The 22,821-nt window shown below is 42.2% G+C and overlaps 1 protein-coding gene across 1 annotated transcript; it reads right to left on the bottom strand.

The window, feature by feature from the left end:
* Window positions 1-480: 480 nt before the first annotated feature.
* On the bottom strand, window positions 481-20,225 carry LOC144142053 (uncharacterized). Its single transcript, XM_077673484.1, has 10 exons — window positions 20,102-20,225; window positions 14,892-14,938; window positions 13,032-13,079; window positions 12,290-12,397; window positions 11,672-11,707; window positions 11,422-11,524; window positions 9,404-9,558; window positions 7,993-8,046; window positions 1,355-1,390; window positions 481-571 (listed from the first exon to the last, which is right to left on the bottom strand). Exons 1-10 carry the CDS (start codon window positions 20,169-20,171, stop codon window positions 521-523), a joined length of 708 nt encoding a protein of 235 aa, XP_077529610.1. The 5' UTR covers window positions 20,172-20,225; the 3' UTR covers window positions 481-520.
* Between the last annotated feature and the right edge of the window lie 2,596 nt (window positions 20,226-22,821).

Here is a 22,821-nt window from a genome sequence, read left to right on the forward strand (position 1 = left end):
TTCATTGATGCTTCCTCGAAAATTTAGAGTGGCAACGGTTACACATTTGGTATTATCATAGTCATCACTTTCGAACATGCTATAAAAAGGTGGCTCATAGATATTGTGAAAATGTGCTCTGACACAAAACGCTTAAGAAGTAATATTTCTATAACAAACCTTACTTTATCAAGACTATCACACAAGTAGTATGACAGGCATTTTTTTTTTTAATTTGTTGTCGATAATTAAAATAACACTAAGCAAAAATGTACGCAGGTAGGTGGTCTTTCAAGAAGAACTTTTGTTAGGCTAACGATAAAATGTGGGCAAGTGTTTTTGTTTATTCATAGAAAGTGGTAGTGTTCTGCTACCGGTAGTGAACAGGTATGCGTGCGAGTCTGAAAAACCGTAAAATCGTATATGACCTCGTATATAATTTGATATTTTCTCTAACGCAGTCATATGCTGCTACAAGAGTTAAGTAAAGAAGCAAGCATTGTCGGTGCACAGTCGTTTATTGACAAAGATATTTTGTTCTTTATTCGTATTCCGGGAACGGCAGAAGGGGAATGATGCTCAAGTATATGCACTGAAAACAAAAGCAACGGCTAAAACATTGCAATTTTTGTATTTCACACTTTTCGTGTTGAATAACATTAACAATACCTATAGGTTGGCCAAGAAACACTGGTTTAGAATACCTGAAAATTTTAAGCTCTGTTGCAGTAACTGAGGATTTACATGTTTACGAAAAAAGGAAAAAAGAAAGACGTCCCTCAAATGATGATTATGACCACTTGAACTCTCTGGTGATAAATATAGCTGTGGTACCGTACAATTATCTTCAATGTTTATTTATTTTCTTTATAAACAATGACTGCATTTCTTACAGCAGGTTAAATAAGAAAACAAGAAAGCCTTGCAGAAAGACAAGCAGGCCAATGGAAGCCGCACTTAAAATCAAAATACCAAAACAACAGCAATATCACCACAAAAAATTCTAAGCAAGGTTATTTCTCTACGTTAGACAGCAAATGTTTCACTATTTTTATTTCCATCAGTCAACGAACATGCCGTACTTATTCTTACATAAAACCTACAAGTGCTGGCCGTTTAAAAGGCCAAAATAAATTCCTTAACACACTAAATTGGCCGACATACTGCAAAAAACATTTTAAGCAATTTAACGTTCTTGAAAGGTATTATAATTGCTAACCTGTCTTCTTATAATCACTTTCTATCGCCTTTTATGGCTTTTTTTAGTTAGACCTGTCGTTTTAGTTAGTTGAAATTGTCCTTTCAAATTCGTAGCGAGCTCTTATGGCGTTGTCTTATTTCTTTAATGGGCTACGATTGTGCAAACATTACTTACCCTAATTACACCGATGAGTTCGGTGAAAGTCTTCCACTGAAAATAAAGACATCCACTCTGTTAATCAATTTGTTCAAGCAAATGGCCAACAATTTCTTTCAACTAATAGGCGTTTTTATCAAAAAATATTCGCCCTAATTAAAATTGAGATTTTGAATTCAGCGCGAATTTCTATATGACTTAAAAAAGGTGGTTGCGTGAGAGATCCCGCAAAGCAACAAAATCACAGTGTTTCGCTAATTATGGCGTAGACCTCTTCAATGCTTGCAAATCGTTTCTCCCAGGAAAGCAGCAGCCACAGTTATAAATTGCTACCAACACCAAGCACTCATTGCAAACAACAGGGCCATTTTTTGTTTTGTAGGAGCTGCACCTCCTGAAACTACGCTTAGAGGGACATGAATTTCTGTAGTTGTTCCATTGGAGGCAGAGTACGCATTTCCTTTCGTATAGATTAACGTCATTGGCAACTCGCGGCATTAGCGGGAGAGCAGAAATATCCCAACACGAGCTTCCTTGGCATGAGAGTAACCACTATTGTCATGTGTGTAGGCCAAAGTAACTTTGAAAGAACATCCTCAGCGTCGTATAGCAAGCGGCAAAAAACGGCCACGACTTGCATATTGCATCTCCAGATAGAAGCAACACGGCGGCTTCCAGTTGACTGAGCAGTCGCAGAATGTGCCAATTCCTTTGAAAACAATAGCCTAGCGATGTGCTTCCAAATTCCAGAAAGATATCTGTACCGTCGGTTATGCACAAGGTTCTGCATTATGGCAGCGCTCGCTTTGACAGGCTTAGTTTGGAATGGATTCTTTGAAAGTATCTGCGTAGTATTCACCCCAAATAACTGCTGCGTTTTTTGGGTGTTTTCTGGAGTTCCGGGAGTATCGGTATCCCTCGGCACTTTTGCGTTATCTTGCACCACAACAGTCTTCATCACTGCCGGTGCTCGGTGGTGACGCATTTGCCAATGATCATTACAATGCTGAAAATACACAGCGGGTAGTGAACTAGCATCAGGGTTTCGTAGCGGGTAGTACACTAGCCCTAGTGCCCCTTGCATTTATTTCGAATCGGTTTCTACCAGTGATAACTTGAATATTCCAGTTTTGGTACTCGACTTTTTCGCTTAATGGTTGGTTTTTACGTAACCACTAGGCGTCATGAATTAAATGACATTAAATGCAGTTGTGGCGGCCGTGAACGACTTCCTGTTTCAGCGTCGTGTGGTCATGTCCGAGGCCCTTCCGTCAGTGCCAGTATAGCGGGGGACAGTGTCGCAAATTAGGGACCCAATAAAGCCCGCTCAAATATACCGGTCTTTGAGAATGCGTTCGATCGAAGAAGCTAACCCACTCACTTTGCTTTGAAAGTCACAATTTCACTGCTAGCTCTTATACATTCGCGAATTGTTGTGGTTCCCTCTACGGCTTGGTTCTTTACTGGTAGTTTTCTGTCCCAAGGGGAAGTCAAGGCGTCACGTTCATTCAAAAATGTAAAGTGCTTCGTGCAGCCTATATTTACAACTGCTCTATCAGCCATGAAGCAGGAATGCCATTTTCATCAACAGCCATGATAGGACCACGCATTGGATGTCGAATACTTACGGTAGCACTCAGCGAGATCAGTGGTTGTGGAAAACATAGCTCTTTAACCAATTATATTCACCTGAGCCGGATCGTGATCTTTACTAGATGTTTTATAAGAAGTTTCGTAACAATTTCTCGCTGCACCTTCCAAGCGTATTGTGTTCACTGCCTACATTAGCTCATTGCGCCCACGTTACCTTTACACTGGTGATTTGGACTTGATGGGCTGAACCTAATCGTAGACCTGCTGATGCACTCAAAAAGCTATAAGAAATACCGCTGACCAAACGGCATTTACTTCTGTAGTCGAAGAATTACAAAGTCTACTACTAGTGGCAGTCTTAAAGGGGACATGCAGACTAAATACAAGTTTGTTTTATTCAAACGATCGCGTGTTTCACAGTTCTCTAGCGCTTGTCCGGAAGCAAACGATGCTTTATTCATTGAGTAACTAGGAAATTTAAGGTAACATTTTGATTACCCCGCAAAACTTGTGTTTTAGTGACCGCTGCAATGACGTCACAAAAACAGGTCTTCAAGCAAAAACTAGTGCACCATTAGGCTCGGCAGCCGACTGCGGAGTCTTCTCCTCCTATATAACGCCGCCATTCCGCGTCGGCTTGTTTTCTGCCTTTGCTTTGTTTTTGACGGTATTTGCACCAGGCTTGTTTTTGTTAGGTAGAAAATTATAGTTTCGTGAAAAAAAGGTGTTGGCTTGACCAACAGGGTCAAGTAAGACACCGTGCCTTACGGTAATCGGCCAGTGTTATCTGAGACAAGCCGAAAGCGCCGCACTGCTCTGAAGATAAAACAAGCGTACTGCGAGCATTACCAGCAGTACCCATCGCTACTTCTATGTTTTAGTGTACTTTCGTAACTTACACTATTTACCCCACAATTCCTACTGCTATAAAAAGAATGTGCCGTAAATTTAAGCGCAAATTCCTTGCTCGGCCAGCTTAAAATCGCTGCTTAATTTGCGTTTGCTTTGGCCGGCCTCTGCGAATCGTACAGCAGGGCATATGACATCAAATGTTCTGTTGCGGTATATGAGCTAGTGGGCCGCATGTCCATTCCCTTTTTAACTAAATATTTAGCTTATTCGAGCGATGTTTACGTTAAAAAGTGTGTCAGTATGACTAACGAGGTAATCTCCCATATGAAACAAACTTGTGTTTTGTCTGCATAGTCCCTCTAACCATTTCTGATATCCGCAATCGCTTAGAAAAGCTTGAATGCCTCTAAACATTTGAAAGTTCTTATATTTAAAATATGCTCCCTGGTAGCACCAAGCATGCCCTTGGCGAGAGTGATGTGGAGGCTGTGTTAGACGATGTCAAAAATTTGCCAGGGGACGCATTTTTTTACTCTTGTTTCGAAGCAAAAGTTATCTCATATTTCTGGCCATACAGAATAGACAAATATCCGTGTTTCTTCTTTCAACAAAAAGGTAGAGAAAAAAAATAGATTTCTTTCATTGGCCCAGCTCCACTGCACCTGATTGTGCTGCATCTGTTTTCATTTTTTTGTCAAGTTTACCTTCAAGAATTATTACGTAAGAAAGGATTCTCGCCAATTGCCGCGTACTCAAGGACACCGATTCCGCATTAATGCATACTTTTCAAGAACCGTAAGAACTGTCCATAAACGCTGGTTAGGTTTGCGAGAATAAACTGCTCCACATTTTTACTTTGTTAAGAGAATTTGTTCGTCGGAAATATACAGTAATGTGTGGACATCCGATCGCAAACGGTGAAAGAACTCTCGGGCATTCGTTTAAAAAAACTTCGATTCACGCCATCACGAGGCCTCTAATTTTAATCTGTTGCAGTCTGTTCACTTTGTTGACACCTGCAGCTTTCTTTCAAAACGTGATAGCTAATCAAAGCTGCGTCTTTATTAAATAAACCCAATTTTATTTACTAGAACATCGCCCACAAAGGAAGACTACTGATAATGATACCCACCCTGACCTAACTAATTTATACTTTTTTTATGAAGACAACCCGATGCAGGTGGCGGAAATGTATTACGTGTCGCACCAGGGTGTTTTCTGATTGTACTGTTTACGCACCTTCAGTACATGAAATGTCGTACATATGTTGTCAATGCGCGCATCACACAATTTTATGCTGGCTCTGCTATGCGGCACGGAATAGTTTTCTCTGAAGTATTCAAAGCTCAAACTCGACTTTTCGAGGCACAAAAGTCTTCTTAGCCGCTTTGAAGGTCACATCTCCTACACTTGCGAACTGTTTTTTTACCGCCGCATCGTGAGAGCGTCTTCTTTTTTGGTTTTTTTTCGTCCTATATCCCTAATTATTTCTACAGGATGTTTCACTGCTACACTATGTTTGAGTCGCCTACATTACATTCGTTTCTTGCTCTTTTCGTGCAAAACATTTCCACGAAAGATTGGTGACGCACGCCAGAGCCTTCCTAGAATCGTACCTCTGAGGGGCTACGGGGCACCTTTACACGCCTTACCGTACTTTTCTCGCGGGACATGCCTTCATTCAAGCTTTCTTCAATCTCTGGTAGCGTGATAAGATATCGCAGTGGTAGCTCACTGGTTCCTACTATGGAGACCCGTATTGAAATTCGGTGACTACGTATACGTGTTTATTTACTATTTAGAGCTGCGGACCATTCATTTTTTACCAGATCCGCAACAAACACAACAGTTTTCAGCGGAATGAGGCGCTTGGTGATTTACACTTAAAAACTTCTCAAAACAAACCATACTGTACTTCACCATTTGTCGTCTTAGGGTGTCTTTATCTTCCCAAATATTGACTTACGTTACATGTTTCGGCCGCAATAGAAAAGAGAAAGAAATTGTACCTCGGAGACATTCACCTAACTTGAACATAACCCAACTAATAAGTGTACAAACATAAATCATAAGTCGGTCGGCAAACATGTTAGATCGTGCGGTATCAAAGAACCCTGACAACTTATTTATTTCTTACATTCCTTCGTAAAAGGAAATATGACAAATTACTACAGGTGCCGCTTTGGTTACTCCTCAAAGCATAACAAAATTATGCGATAAATTAGCCTAATCATACCACTGGTAATACGCAGGGTCGGTTTTTTTTTCGGCCTACAAAACACGCTTTTATTGGGGTTCCTGCATAATAACGGATCAATTTTACAAACACAAAATTTGCATAGCAAGCTAGTTCATTTTTACTGTTACAATTTCTTCTCATCTAAATATTCTCGTATTGAATACCGCAATAAGAGATTTGACACTAAAAAGGTCCTTTGCGGAGCAGCCCAGTCGAGCAGTGTGAATAAGTTGGGTGAGGTTTATCTATTAAAGATACCTCGACACCGTACGTTATTCAATACATTCATTTTACTTCAAGGGACGTCCCAGGAATGGTACAGCAATCGGACAAGCGTCCGACACCTAATATATCGCAAGGAAGCGAGCACTACTTTCACAAACTACCTCAGAATAAAAATCTTGAAGTGGCTGTTTAAACAAATTCAGTTGTGCATTTTGGTCCGTATTTATTGAACACAGAAATACTTGTGTACGTATTCGCCTAGCTTTTACTGTGCCTGCCATGCCGTCGGTCATTTTTATTAAGATCAAATCCTGTTCCTAATTGAACTCACTGTATAATCATTTTCTTAAAGAAGCGATGAAATCAAGACACAATATTCTAAAAACGTTACGCAGGGTGTTTCTGAATATTTCCCTCTGCTCTGTGACGCACGTCCCTCGGATCCACTTGCAGAAGACTGGGAGATGCGAAATGCCGTTAGCATTTTCCATCTGGTTAAAGATTTTCGTCACTGTATTTCTTTACAACTTTAACACGGAAACTCGAACATTTTATTTTCTCTAATACCACCCGTTTGATAGAGGAAGCAATTTTTTCTACACCTCCCGACAATTTTTGCCAGGTCTCCTGGGAAACTCAACTAGCTACAACACAGATTGAAGGCGGGCCAGTTGGTACATAACGGAGTTATAAGACAGCGCTAGAAACAGGACCACAGAAAAGACACACAGACAGGGCGCTGACTACAGAAAGGGCACACAGCGCCGTGTCTGTGTGCCCTTTCTGTAGCCCTGTTTCTAGTGCTGTTTTATAACTCAACTAGCTAGTTTCAAGCATGAGTCCAGTTTTAACCGTACTTATAACGTACTGACTGGCGCTATTTTTTCTAATTTTGGTGAAGCGTTTATTCAGTTTTTCAATCGCTTGTGAAACATGCCTACATGTATGTACACAATAATATACTGAAATGGAGTAAAGTGCCTTTGCTAATAGTCCCTACTCAATACAGTTAGTGGCAAAACTTCCAGCTCCCTTCCCGCAACTTCCGGTCCTTCCCGCAACGGCGTCCTCCAAGGGTGTCTTCTTCGCGCCTTTCTTGATACAATACATTGACGCCCCGCTATTAGACATTACACAGTTCCATTCCTCAATAGCCTCAAACAGGTCGGAAAATCGCCATCTTTAAACTACGTTTTACGGGACGCCAAGGAATACATTTTCTTAATGTTTGCGGAATAAACTCTGAAGATAGAAACCTTAACGGCGTCTTTCTTTCTACCCTTGAATCCAACGTATTCACTCTGGCAAGCGCACGAAACCTTTTCAGCCCGACAACAATTGAGAGTTCAGTTAGCCGATGAAAGGGTGTGCTTTTAAATTGTCAAAAGGCACAAACACAGAGCATTAAAACTACCGACTTTTAATAGAGGAGCCTCGGACAACAATTCCCGTTTTTTTTACAAAAAATCGTGTCCGCAAAAAAACGTTTGCTGTACTATTCTTTGCGAAAAAATTTAGAACGATGTAGCTGCATGCTAGGACGCTAAATAACGAATAAATATTTCTCCTATGTTAGCTAATAATTTGAAATATTGCGTGTTGCCATGAGTTGTGTAAAATCGTGGGCTGCCTTTTATGCAGTCCCAAGAGCAAGTATACACTCTGGAAGGGGATACATGTACAAGGCACGCCCCCCGACACTGAACTATGCGAAAATGATGGGGGGTGTTCCGGAAAAGATACTTACAGTTACAGTGTTTCCCTGGTTGCAAACTTCCGTGATTGGATTATCATTTAGGCACTGGAAGAAACATCAAAATTTTGTGAAAAATCTTGGTTGTTGTACTTATTGCTTTTCAAGTTTAACGTAACCCTAATGAATGTGCAGTCATAGGACCAATAAAACGTGAACGCGAAAATATAAACCAGACACAGAAATAGTGCGACTTCTTTCGGTGCAAGTGAAATTGTCGAGTGGCCTTATTACAGTAACAATAATTGAAAATGTGCCTTTCTGAATATGGCGCTTGCGAGCCATGCTTTTATCTTCATTACCAATTTTTTTTATATTGCGTGCTCTGGTTGACATTTTTTTATTCTCATTTTATTTGTATATGCTAGTACAGTGGCAGAAGAAACGGCTCTACAACAAAACACCTCAATTACTGAAAACATATTTCACTGAAAACATTCTCAAGACATATTTACTGAAAACAAATTTTATAACTGAAAACGTAACTCCATTTGGCATAAAATGTATGAATTCTCCGCGAAGTTTGGGGTGAAGAAGTTGAAAGTAAATCAACTCTGCTCGCGGAAAATGAGGTTAATTACTGAGAAATACGTTTTTTCGATGTTTTCGGCAAGGGTGGGTAGAATGTCTCTCTCCTTATAGTCCCGAAAGCCAACGACTACTCTTTAGAGAATATCTAACAGGCAGTAAAACAGTTTTCTTCCCACTTGAGTAACTTTACTGCAGTAGTGTATTCTAAATTTATGCTTGAAGGCAACACAACACTTTTACATTGTTTCCTATAGTTGTATACTTTTAAGCCAGTCTCTCAGGAATGCCAATAGTGCAACTGTTTCTGAATATCGGCGCGAAATTTTGAATAAAAACAAATGAGAGCTGTAGAGACAACTTATGGAAAACATGACATGATGGTTTGTTTTATTTATTGCTTTTGGGGCCTCATAGTATCACAAGCTGTTATTTTGACACGTATCCTGCATGGTTATTTCAAGCTGGGCAACAACGTATTGCATCACACTGCAAACATGAAGGTGACTCACCTCAGAAAAAAACAACATGCATGAAAAAGAAAATTAAATATTCTCGGGGGGCCCTGTAATGCTCAGTTGACACGGCTTGTGCTAGTCTTACATACATTTCTTGCTTGTGCAAACAAGTTTCTTTAGGCAGAAACTACTCGAGATGCTTTAATTCTGAATTTTTAAACATTCAGTTTCTTATCCGCAGACAGATATATGGCGCGCAAGCCTACCTTGAGCAATGCACTATATCTATAATTGCGTTGTGTGACGATATGGTTTGGTTTTAGCATGTCAACTTAGTTCAAAATAAATTACAGCCCATTTCTTTTAATCATAATTTACCAATATCTTTATAACGCACGTCACAAGCATTTTCTCCTTACCTGTCCCAGGTTGTTCACATCAGGCACCGACAGCGTGACTGGACTGTCACACGTGACCGTCACTTGCGCTAGGTATTCGTCACAAGTCAGGTTGTAGAGAAATGTGGGCAGAGGCATCCCAGTCGCGCACCAGTTCACAATGAAGTTTGCTTGCGCTGCAAGAAATAAGAATTGCTGAAGTAGGTAGAGTACACAAAACGGTTACAACAGTATATCACTGGAACATTCGTCAGCGGAATACTTTCATTCTTTAACAGGGCTAAAGGTCGCGGTCTCAATTTCCGGCCCCGGCGGTCGCTGTTCTCGTTGAGACGAAGTGCATAAGCCCGCATTTGTCGAGATTTCGGCGCACATTAAAGATACCCTGGTGGTCAAAACTAATCCCGAGGAGCCCACTACGGAGCACCTCAAAGCCCACGTGTCACTTCGGCACGTGCGACAGCATTTTTTTTTACTGGAGCAACTCCGTCTACCATTTCGTTTACCTGCTCCTTTGACGGTTGGCTTTGTCATGGAGTAATCCTACGTATTCAAATTCCCTTTTTACCAACACAACTAATGAATGAATGAATGAATGAATGAATGAATGAATGAATGAATGAATGAATGAATTTATTTAGAAGGGAGAGGTCGAACGCCTCGTGTGGGGGAAGGGAAGAAGAGGAGGGGAAATACACCAGCGGGGAGATGGGGTTCAATCACTACGCGTGTCCGCCCCGCACACAGACCACTCGATTTAGGTCATTTTCACCAGACCTTTACGTCGAGCAAATTCCCACAGGGTCAGCAAAGTTTCTTTCATGTCGCTCGGAGGCGTTATCTATTCTTGAAGGGACGTGACAGCTAATAAGGGAATATTTTTCGGCTCATTTGCAATAAGCATTGTTAGTTGTACTTCCCACTTTGCTTATTTTTTATATTTTTCTCTTGCACGCACACTGCGGAAACGCCTTCTTTTTTAAGGGTAAAAGGGGTCTAGTTTGATGGTGCTGCTCAAATGTAAACTGGAGACAGCGCTTTTGTTTATTGGAGGAAGAGGCGGCACAGTTTAATACAAAAGCGAACCTTTCAGCCTCTCAGCTATGGCGTAAGTTGTCCGCCAAAGGCACTGCACACGATGATCGGGGGTGAAGTTAAGGAAAATTAAAACGCTTCCTGCCACAGGAATCGAAACTGAGTCTCTTGCGTTACGAGGCCGATTACGCGATTGTGGCATTATCGAAGAAGTTCGGACTTGATGAGGGGTGCATGTACGTGCCAAATTAGACGGAAAATGCCCCATCTACCTAACGACGACGATCCACACACACCCCCTTGAAATACACAAACAGTAGAAATGGCATTACCACCATACACCCTCATTAATGGTCATAAACAGGGTCCGCTCGCTTCAGCGTTGGTAAATTTGGTTCTGCACTTAACCCTGTAATGCACAACGCATCATATAAGAAACGCCATCTTTCGAATTTTTTTTACTCTCACATGGGCCTTTCGGCCGCCAACAAATGCTCGCTGTATCATTTCTGATATCCTCTAAGCCTTTTTAAAAAAACTATAGCTCGATAACTGTCCGCGTGGAGTCCCAAATACAGTTTGAAAGGTGTATTCCTCCATTGTGAGCGCGCAAGGTGGGTTAACCTATTTTCAGGGGGTGTATATTACACTTTTTATGGAGTATATGATACATTATATACCTGCTTTATATGTAGGTATACATTTACCGACATTTAAATGGGTATATGCTACATTAAATACCTACATTATATATGTAGGTATATTTATACTTACTTTTCTTGACTTATGATACATTATGTAATTATAAAACCCTGTTATAAAAAATTTTTTTGTTGCGATTCTTGATTGTTTGAGTCCCAAACTGTAATTTAATAAAGCATTAGAATTTTTATCTTCTGTTTTCACTGTTTGGGCATTACAGGGTTAAAAAAGATAAGCTTCGCGTCCCCCCACCCCCTTGTCGTTCAAACATAGGGGGATATTGATTTTCATAAACTACCTACACAAACTTTCGTTCCGTTGGTCTTCTGGTAGTGTAGAGGCCACAAAATCGTTGAGCAAAAACGCTAACTCCAGCGCCTTGTAGTTTACGTCGTAGTTTGTACACTGGAAGATAAGTGTCAATATAGTTAGAAGCTCTTCCACCCGAATATGTTAGCATAACTTCAAGATTTTAGAAGGAGACAGTACAACCATCCTTTCAACTCAATGTAAAATGTTTGCGTACATTCTCAATATTAGGGGTGCACTCACGTTTATTATTGCCCGCACTTTTTCTGCTTCGTTCTCCTGGAAAAGAAACAGGTGGAAATATTTCTCTCAACGCAAGTTAAAAGTACTGAACTGTCACGATAAAAATAAAGTACACGATAAAAATTAAAGATTTCAGAATAATCGAGCCTTCATTGCTTTCACGGGACAATTTGGACGAAGGTTAAATCATACCATTTGATGTCTGCATTATTAGAAATTTGTTAATCAAACAGATTTTAGGGGAAAATCTGGTGGATTAACAGGACGAATCCTGGACCAGGACGAATTTTTCTTCAACTGCGAAGTTTTCAAGAAAGCTGTATAGCTTTCCTTTGTAGCCGTATGGCTGCATTTAGGTGGATGTCAAACTTTCCGTTACATTAATAGACATGCAACCTCAGGCAATTTACTAGAAGCAGTTCATCCTCTACGCAAACAAAAGATCACACACCCCGCCCAGATGCCAGATGGATTCTTTTTGGCTCCTCGAGGTTGTCAACAACATTTGGTTTCGGAAAAGTGTTCCCCATTTTTCAGACAGCCGCGATCTTTACACTCACCCCTAAGGAGAGAAAAAGTTTCACGTCTCCAGAAGTGCGGGACCATGCTTAAACTCACCATCCCATTTCCATGATTTTTATGGGGACAAGTCCGGCCCCGGTGACTGTGGCCTCGGCCCCTATGATTGCAGTTGCGATGTGTCTGGTCACCCGCACGTAGAAATGCCTGTAAGCCCAAAAGTTTGCTTGGAGGACGTCGAACTTCAAAACTCTCGCAAAAGCATGATTTACCTTCCAGAAATAACAAGTTCTCAAAAAAGCTAAGTTACCTAAATAGGGCTGAAAATGAGAGAAAAACGGTATTTCACTTCTCGGAATTATCTTTGCGAATTTCATGCTGCCCATATGCGCGTAGTGCAGCACCCAATGTGAATCCTAAATTTCCTGTATAATACCTCTTTCAATTTATTAGCTTCCAAAATACCGCACTGTCAAACGCAGTGTGTTAGACAAATAAGAACTTATGTAATTGGCGCTCACAAAATTTTACAATGGGGACACCGAGCTTTAGTCCGTAAAACTCTGCAAGCCAGCAGGTTCCTGCACACTCCGTGAGCCATCGCTCTCAGCAATGGCTGCTCTGAGTTTATTTTGAAGCTTATTCCAATTGTCCTTCACACTCAACGACCACAACTTAGCTTACATTTGGCTCTTATAAACACAAGGATTGCGTTAAAATGGGCAATGCACGTGCAGTTATCAAGTAAACTGCTACGGGCACTTTAATATTTACTACAACCAGCACGACTGCTCTGACTTGGGTATTTGGGTGCAAAATTATACAAACAATCAATTCTCACATTGAAAGGCGTGCAGATGTCGACGGGATTATCGTCGTAACAGTGCGTCTGGAAAAAAATAAGAATGTACATATTGTTATCCCAGCATAAAAAACCAATGCTCCAGGTATCAAGCTTTACCATTGATTTTGGTCGATGACAATCGTAGGGTAGGGTATTTACATTAATCGCACATTGAATTACTGTGGTTCAGGCTGCTCACTTTCAAGTTTACACGTTAAATAGAGTAAGTACCAAGCACAATTGCTGCCTGCTGAAACCGCGGGATGATGCGGTAATCGTATTCCCAGGATTCTGGAAAAGAACTGCGCTAAAAGTAGGTAAAACCAATGATTTATTGATGCATCCACATAGTGGTACTTTTATTGAAAAAACACATAAATCTTTTTAACACAGCACAAAATAGTAAAGAGCGAAGAAAGAAGCATAAGATATAGTGAATAATTTGAGGCGCTAAACAACGGGGACCACAAGGAACACGTAGACACAGACAAGGCTCCTTGTCTGTGTCTACGTGTTTCTTCTGGTCCCCGTTGTTCAGCGCCTCAAATTATTCAGTATGTTCAACCAACTAGCCCTGGTCAGGCTTTTGTTACATAAGATATAGGCTGATCCAAATAAAATCACTTAATTAACCAAAAGTGAACCCACTTGTTAGTATAACATCATTATCAAACGTTATACAAAGGTAATCCGCGTCTACCCTGCGGCAACCGGGAGAAATGTCTAGTTAAAATTTTACCGGCACTCGTTTCTCATTTATTTAGAACACCACGTGACATTTCTATTAAAAATGAGCTTCTTGGTATTCCAGTGCACAATCAAGCACTGGCAAAAATGAGGGCCAGAAAATCCTAATGAGGCCTAACGTAACGTTACGTTACCAAACCGGCCTTTCCTAGCAAGATTACTGCCATGCCCTAAGTAAACAAAACCCAACGCAACCGAATCTAACCCAGCCCAGCTTAGAGAAACACACTATCTTGAAACCAACCCAACTTTGTGCAACTCGTCTGAGTCAATATGGTCATGATCGTCGAAATAACCCCACTGCAACAAAATTGGATAACAAAAGGGTCATGATCAAAAACTTGCCAAATTCTGCAAAAACGAACTCACGCTTTTCGGAATTCGAACGTTTGTCCTTCCAAATGGAATTGAGTTATACATTACACCACCACAGAAACACCGCGCTGGGTTGGCCTTTCGGAGTATTCTTCACAAGGATGCTCAAGGCGGTGTTCTCAGCTATTCGTAGACGACTGCTGAGAGAAACTCCCTCAAGTGTTCCTACCGGCTGCCTTAAAATTAGATTGTCCCACTCATGTATGCATGTATCCTTGCCGCAAGAGACATGCGTAGAACAAGTATTGTCGTGCTGCCTTCGTTCCCGCATTCGTTTGAAGGTAACAATAAAGCGGTATAGCTTTTCCATCTTCGCATATTTTTACAGACGAAATAGTTTAACACCTGTGATCTCAAGGACTATTTTTGGTGACAGCGCATAAGCATGAAAGCGAATATTACTGCCCCTGCGAGAATGAAAATATATTTTATGATTATATACTGTGATTAGCCCAATGAATATTGTCCGTGGTGTTCGAGATCTTTTGATCTTAAAGTACATCCAAATAAACCGCAGGGTCGGCTGGAAGCATAAGGCATATTTCTTCCTTTCCCCCATCATTCGAAAGCACAAAATGGTAACTTAACAAGATGAAAGCACAAAATGAAACACTTTGTGCTTAACAAAATGAAATCACAAAGTAGTAACCTTAACAAGACGAGTACTTTATATGAAAATAGCAGGCTGATGGTACCAATCACCGGTAGTACTCTTGCTAACACTAGTTCACCTACCAAATTAGACGTCAAGAAGTCGGGTACAGTGACACTAAGGCATTGTGCTGAAACAGAAAAAAAATGTTATAAGCATGGTTAACTTCACATGCGTGACATCGCACCTTAATTCCACAACAGCCGCCGAAGCAAATGAACGGATTATTGAAACACGATGCAGCCAGCACGGTGAACACACAAGAACGACTGAAGAATGAAAAGGCAAGGACGCCAACCAGAATGTACGCATGCCTCAAAGGTGAAAGTTTCGAATTCCACATGGTAGCCTTGATCAGAATTATATAGAGCCCAAATATTACCCCTAAGTAGAGTTCACGACGCGTCCCAGGCGTCTTCCGTACACTGGGCCGATATAAGGTGGGAGAGTGCTGTGTCGTTTGTATGTAAAGCGTCTCAAGAGAGGCGTGAAGTGGAATTCTCTTAAAAACAATTGTCTTTCATGGGCTACTTGGACATACAACTTTTGGTCTCAGTCTGTCTGTCGATCCAGCCACCACGCCAAAAGGTAAACAAAAACCTGAGCGAGTCGTTCATGAAGGTAAACATTTCCCTACGACTAAATATGGTGACGATGTTCTTACTTGTCAGCATTTCTCAGCATAAACCAAAGATTAGGCACATATCAGGCAAACCAAAATTACATATGTATACGTACTACTCGCAATGTTCTTTGATTAGAAATAGATGGCTGCTTGATTGTTGCGATAGCCAATTAAAGAATACCTATTCAAAAACAATGTTTTTGAGATGATGATGATGATTGATGATGTTGATGATTCTTGGCGGATTTCTCTTTGTAACGGGGTGGCGTTTCACAGCGACCTTAGTCGTAACGCCACTGTACAATCACCTCACCCCTTAAAAATCCTTCGTGATATGTTTGTGCTAGTGTGATTTCTTAGTTCGCATGTCTTCCTAGCTTTCTCTCTGCTCTTTTTCCACCAAAATGCTGCTCCAGACAAAAACTATAAAGAAAGCGCCCTCTGATGGTGTCACAAAAAGGTAAACAGTGGCGGAGCGTGCCAGTAGACGACGCGACCAGTGAAACGCGAGAAAATTTAATAGTCTTTATCAAATGTCCACCGTGTTTACTGTGGGAGTTTCCAAAGAGAGGAGAACACCTTGAGCAGTGCGTGGAGAGGGTTCGGACTTCCTCCACGAAACGGGTGTCAACTTGTGGCTGTGGCTCGCGGAGAAGAATTACTGGACACATATGGGTCCCGCGAATAGGGAACCACCCCATCTGGTGTCTGCGCGCAGCATTCTTTATATGAAGCTCAGTAAAAATTGTTCACTCACTCACTTGTGCCTATAGGGCGTACGCCAAAGGGCGTACTATCTCGATGAAAAAAAAAGTAGAGACATTGAGTGGCAGAGGCCGCAAAAGACTATTATTGCCTTTCCACAAAATCTGCAGCGAAGTACGAAGTACGGGAAGTACGCGGGCAGTTTTTTTATTTTCTAACCCCACCTGCAGTATACCCATTTATTATGTGCAATGTGGTGTTGCAGTGCTCGGTGAGGGCGCTTGACAGCCCGTGTTTTTAGTTCATATCGTTTCGACGCTGCTGCAGACGTTTTAAGTTTCCTGTGTCTCCTACGTAAGCGCACTGGCAATCTGTAGAAAGAGCGTGCACAACAACCGGATACTTTTCTCTCTTCAAAGTTTGTCATTCGTTTCCGCAACTTCGTGCCCTAGTTTATGAGAAGGCACGTGCGGGGTCTGTACATCATATCCGAGTGCTTGACAGTGCCTCTCTGGTGGAGGGCACGTGCGGAATTGCCGCGCGCCATTGACCTTCAACTTCGGCTACATCCGCTGGGCGAGGCAGATCTCGCTGAAGGGATTCAATTAATAGCTCGAAGCACGGAGCAAGAATATATACAGGAGGGGAAACGGGCAATTGCAGCATGCTCGGGAGAGATAATGTCATAACCAAAAAGTGGATAATGATTACGATACTCAATAATCCTGAATTTCAGCGCAGCTGTTTAGCTGTTTCGAGTGTGCGAAATTTGTGGAGGCAAATAATTTCATGCAGAGATTAAGGTTTGGTTACACGCCACTTTTACTCTTCACATATTACTCATTCTTCAAGAAACACTCCTCTCCGCGTTCTTGATTCTCATTATCCGGGCCTAGTAATCGCAGAAATGGACGGAGATATGTTCAACTGGCTGCATCAATGCCTGATTTTTAAATACGAGGTCGATGAAAATATTTCATGAGTCGTGACAGCCTTGGGAGGCCTTACGACAGGGAGGAATGGGTTGTTCTCGCACACACGTAGTAGGAAAGACCTGTTTTTTTATATCTACAATAACGTTTTCCACTACTGAAATCAGTGTAGATATATTGGCGGTTAATCCAAGCCCGAAGAACTGCACTACGTCTTCGCTAAGCGCGGTAGGCAAGACGTAGAGAGCCTCTACCAGCAAGCCTCTGGTTAACTATGCGGCACATGGCTCGCCAACTTCATCAGACACACCAAAGATTTTAATGGGCATGACTCACACACCCATACGCAAGTGGGTAGCCCCTTTCCCCGCCCATTTTGCGGCCTGCATGAGGTGTACAACAAATTCTTTAGCGGCGCGCTGTTCTGCATTCTGGCTTGGCGGCGCTGAACCACTGCTCGGGCGGCTTGTTTCGCCGCAGCGACAGACGCAACATTTCCTCCGTTTCTGGAAGCGATTGCGTCATCGTCGAACACACAACGGCACGCGCTACTCTACGTTATCTCGGAGCGGCTACGTCTGAATACCACCCTCACCTCAAACCTGTGCCATAGTACTTTCATCCTCCCGTTTCCTGCTCCACCCATTTCGTCTGCCTTCTGTGCCCTTTTCGTTCGCTCGGTTACTGCGAGGCCGACAGCGCCGCCAAACCACAGGAGCCGGCGCAAAAGAGCTTGCGCTTAAAAAGAACACGAACTGCTAAGCTGCGACTGTGAAGACAGGGGTTGGGGCACCTGATGGACGAAATTATAGTGGCCGCAGTGCCTTCATGAACTGCGTCATTAAATGCCGATCTCTACAGCCACGCAGCTTCTTTTCCTGCGGGAAGCACCGCTAGCTTATTCTCGGCGAAGCGCTTGTGACGTTATGACGCCGCCATAGGAATCGTCGTTTCCCCTCCTGCCTTGTTCGCACTCCGTGTCTATGCATAACCGAAAGACGGAAGCTCCTGCCGCACTCGAGTATTATCCGCCATGTGCTGCTGGGTGCATTTAACTGAAGCGCAGGTACTGGGTAGTGTATGTGCTTCTTTTCGAACAGAGGAAAGGAAAAAGCCGCGCACCGCCACGCTTCATCATAACGGGTAGAAATGTCATGCGTCTACTCCTTCCTGAGTCGATCTTTCAATGGCTGGTTCGATGCCATTGACATGAGCCATGGAGTATTGCAGCGAGCCCTTAAAGAGCCCATAAAGCAACCTTCCACCTAGCGCAGGAACGCGGTCTCTAGCGCTGCAAACGAGCCAAGGGCACGTACTTCGAGCGCTTCCATCGTAAGTTTGGCGACTGTCAGGGAAATTGATGCACCCATCGCCACTCCGAGAACTGATGTCTAAGAAAGACTACCTAAGCCTAATATTGTTCTGAAAGCTGTGTATGACTGCGATGTGGGCACATGAAGCCAATCAAAATGATGGTAAGAGATAACAGCTTGTGTCAGAGTGGTTCTCACTAAACACACAATCAGAATAATCTCTGGTGTGCTCTGCTAGTTTCATGTGATAATTTTATTCTTTATAGCATGGAAGCTGCTACAAACAATGTAGGTTTTTGTTTTGCGACCTAGTGTACTACCACATTCACACAATTATTTTAGAGAGCTTGTAAACCAAAACCACACACATTGGGCCATTCGTATGAAATCATCAAATAGATGTAATTGGTTTATTTCTCTCCTTATTACGCAATGGTCACAATAGAAACCTTAACCTTGTTTTTCAATCCTAAAATTCCACAGTGAGGTTCTAAACACTCTGACAACTTTTTTTTACAGTCAAACCTGGATATAACGAAGTTGACAAAAATTTGCAATTTTTTGTTACATGCAGGTTTTTGTTACATGCAGGTTTTGAATTCAGGCTCACGTGAATCAAGCAGAAACGAAACCAAAATGCTAGACATTAGTGATGTTGAACTTATCCTAATAGATTTATTCCACGGGGAAAAACTGCGTGATTTGCGCCATCTGCTTTCCGACGAACTTAGTCACTACAGGGGACTCCAAAGAAAAAAGGTCGCTTACCCCCCGTATTCCCAAACGGAACTGAAGAATCACTTTTGCCTTTTAACGCTTTTCGGTGCCTTTACCCGTTTCAAGGACCAAAGTTATGCTAAAACGACACCATTTTGCGAACTTGGTGCGCTTTGCCGCACTTACGATTGCTGAGAGGGTGCTAGCTGTGTTATTGTATAGGGCGGCGACGTTCTTCTTCCTCGCCGGCGGAGACAGCACTTAAAATTGCAAGCTTGTCTTGAAAAGACAAAACGTTTTGTGTTCTGGCAGCAGAACGTATCCACTATAAATCGACACCACAGATAGCAGTGGAGACTCGCGAACACACGCCGACAGGCAGGCCTAGTACCTAACCGACACCGCACTGACACTTAAAATGCACGGCAGTTTACGGTGAGGGCGAAGTTCGCTATTAGTCCCTTTCTCCAACCAATTTTTTATAAAGAGTGCAAAAAACAATGGGTCATCAGCGTAGCGAATTCGTTCCACCAAGGTTAACCGTCGCAACACCTTCGCTATATAGACGTTCATTAACTTCATTAAAAACTTTCAAAGGTTCAAAAGTTTCGAAAACTTTATAAAATCCAGGAATTCGTTGCATAGATGTTCCTTACATCAAGGTTTAACTGTATTATTTTAATACGGACCCACGGAAGGCGATAGCTTTTTTTATGGAAAGTAGACAACGATAGCGGCTACAGATCATTTTTAAATAATTTACTTAACATGCATATGAAATGATGAGACGTTTAGCTTGCAGTTGAAATCTTGTTTTGATGGGTGTGCAACTTTCTGGTGACAGCATGCCAGTAGTTTGAGTTCTTGAATGGCGCGTGCTTTGTATAGCAAGACACACGAGAGTTTTTCGCCCGTACATTAAAACAACACGAACGCTAGCCATATAACGTTACAATAAAACGGCCAAAGCGACCAGTGAACGCCACCTGTTCGCTACTTACCTCCCTTACTCGCTGCCACTGTCGCGTGCAGCAATGCAATGAAGACTCCAACAGCGCTGAGCATTGTCATTCTTGTTGCTATGAGACCTGTATGCGAGACAGCGGATGCACTCAAAGTACGCTGTTTTATACACCTGTCTGCAGTGAGAGAAACACGCGCGAAGGATAGAGCGGGTGCACTTGTCATGACGCATTCAGTACAGTCTTGCACCGAACACGTGGTCACGGTAAATGATCTTGTGTAAAAAAAATAAAATGAAAAAGAGATGCCGGCTTCTAGCTCCTCTTGTTGTAGTACTAGTATGAACGGCGGTTCTCTATCTATGCCCTTCGTTTTTATCCTGCGCAGGGGCATTGGGCCACGTGCAGGAAGTATGGGAAAACAACGAAAAATGAAGACCTTACGTATAGGTTGTAAAAAGCAGCCGGGAAGTATAGAAATACGCGAACCACTTTTTTCACCAGTAGTTTTTTTTTTTAACAAAGCCCGGTTTAGTCATCCAATGACAAGTACGAAAGGTACTTTGGTATCCAGTGAGCCTGCGAGGATACAACTCTAATTAAAAGCGTAGTTAACTCATGCCATTTTCAAAATAACGTACTGCGTGAACACTTCTTGAGTGGCCGGCGTGTTGGCCATTATCATGTTTATAGCAGAGAGTAACCATTAACTGCTGTAGACTACTAACAAGCTACTGCCACCCTTAATTATTTCCGACCACATTGTGAATCTTGGCCCTATACACTGACGTTTTCTTTCAAATTACCTCATTGAGATTGCATCATACATAGTCGCGCTACATAATGGTCTCCTTAGAACTATGTACTTTTAGACGTCGCTGTAGTCGTAATCGGAAAACTTGAGTTGCAAAAAATTCATGTAGGCATTCGGGCCAGTGTTCATTTGCAAACAAATCTCTTTTTTTCTCTACGTGCTTTATGCGACATACATTACAAATTAGGGCAATGCAGTTTTTTTCTGGGCTAAATTCATCTTGCTCAGCGAGTGTCCTATCTTATGTGTATTTTAAGTTTATTAGAGATAGGCCGCAACAAACGCATGTTTATGGACGGGGTTCTCTACACGAGAATCATCAGGGAGCTTACGGCAAGGTGACGGAACAGTAACCGCGGCGCATTTCTTTTGCTAATTGTAGCAAAAAAGAAACCTATTTCTGAGTTGGTTACTAGGCCAACATTAAAAAAAGTGACATGAGCATATACCTTGGCTGGCGTCTATCCGTATTAGCCAAAATATTATCGAACTCCAAATGTGTGCGGCCGGTTGAAAGCAGATGCGCACAAAGGTGGTGACTAAGTTTTTTTATTGTTTTGTGGAAAGAGCAAACGCTACATTGTGAGATGCCAGGAAGTCTGGGGACAAGTTGTTGCTAAGAACACGTACAAAGAAGCTGTTGCTAAGAAGACGTACAAAGAAGTTGTTGCTAAGAACACGTACAAAGATGGCGCTTTGCATTTCCAAAAAAGCGGAGCGCTCAAGGTGTCTGGATCGTTAAGGTGTCTGCTCAAGCATATCGCTGGTCAAGCATATCGTCTGGTCAAGCATATGCCCAAGCAGATCGCCCACGCCGGACAAATCGAGACCACCCGAGTCCTATATAGTTAGCTTCCCCGGTACTGCACTGCGGAAGCTTGAGAGGGCTACGACAATGCTTGCTGTAAAAATGTATATCGCGAGCGTGGCTCTGGGGTCAGTGAATTTGGTGCCTAAACAGTAGTACTTTGTGGGGAGTGGTCTACTGAAAATCTGTTGCCTTAACTTTCAAATACTTCTTTTTAAAACAAAGCCTTCAAATCCTCAGTGATAGCGACCACCCTGTCGAAGCAGCTTGGATTTCAGACTTTGATGTTCACTCTGGTTGCATTGAGAAAACTTAATGGTTGATCCAGCCTTCTCCTAAGAAAGGGGCTTTGGTTTTCATATTTCGTGGTGATGCCCATATTTCAGCAAGCCAGTTTCTCAATGCGTTTAATTTGTTACTCAGTATCATACCAGATACGGCCCCAGCGCTCATGCCTTAGATTTTGCCTGCTAAAACAAAACGTACCTAAGAACTAAGAAATTTACAACTGAGAAAAAATGTTTGCTTTAGTACTTTAGAACCTAGAAAGCCAACCCCCGAGTACCTGTTGTTCAAATTTCGACTCCGGTTTCGCCTCACAGTAACGCAGGTATCTCAGAAAACCATTATTTCGGGAGTATCAAGAAGAAAAGAATCACCGAACTTCACAGTTAGCACCGGCTTGATGCTTTTATACCAAATCGGGCCAACAATGACACTTAAAAATCTCCGCCTTATCTCCTTCGCAGGATGCGTAGTAAAACGTCGTGATGACGCGGTTCACAATTGTCTCATCCCACATATAAAATCTACTACTTCTTGGAACCAATGTAAATCTTGTGATGTGATTTATCTACGAAAGTTATTCATTTGAATATTGCATCAATTTTTAAAGGCTTGGTAACGACAGAAGACAGTGAGAACTGCCACTTGACATGAATGCAGCCTTTGGATACTTCCACGCAGTTCCCAGCAGTAGACGCAGTTGTCACTTGTGGACTCAATTTCTTCCGGCGGCAGGGCTCCTGTGGGCGGCGGACACCGTCGGTGTGGTACGTTATTAACGGTTGATGTCCCTCGCCCTCGCCTACCAATACATATTCGCCAGAAAGCTCTTTACCAACTCAGGTGAAAATA

This window comes from Haemaphysalis longicornis, unplaced genomic scaffold (genome assembly GCF_048455015.1).
Source record: "Haemaphysalis longicornis isolate Haplotype H1 unplaced genomic scaffold, Haemaphysalis longicornis Haplotype H1 scaffold_6, whole genome shotgun sequence".
Taxonomy (NCBI): domain Eukaryota; kingdom Metazoa; phylum Arthropoda; class Arachnida; order Ixodida; family Ixodidae; genus Haemaphysalis; species Haemaphysalis longicornis.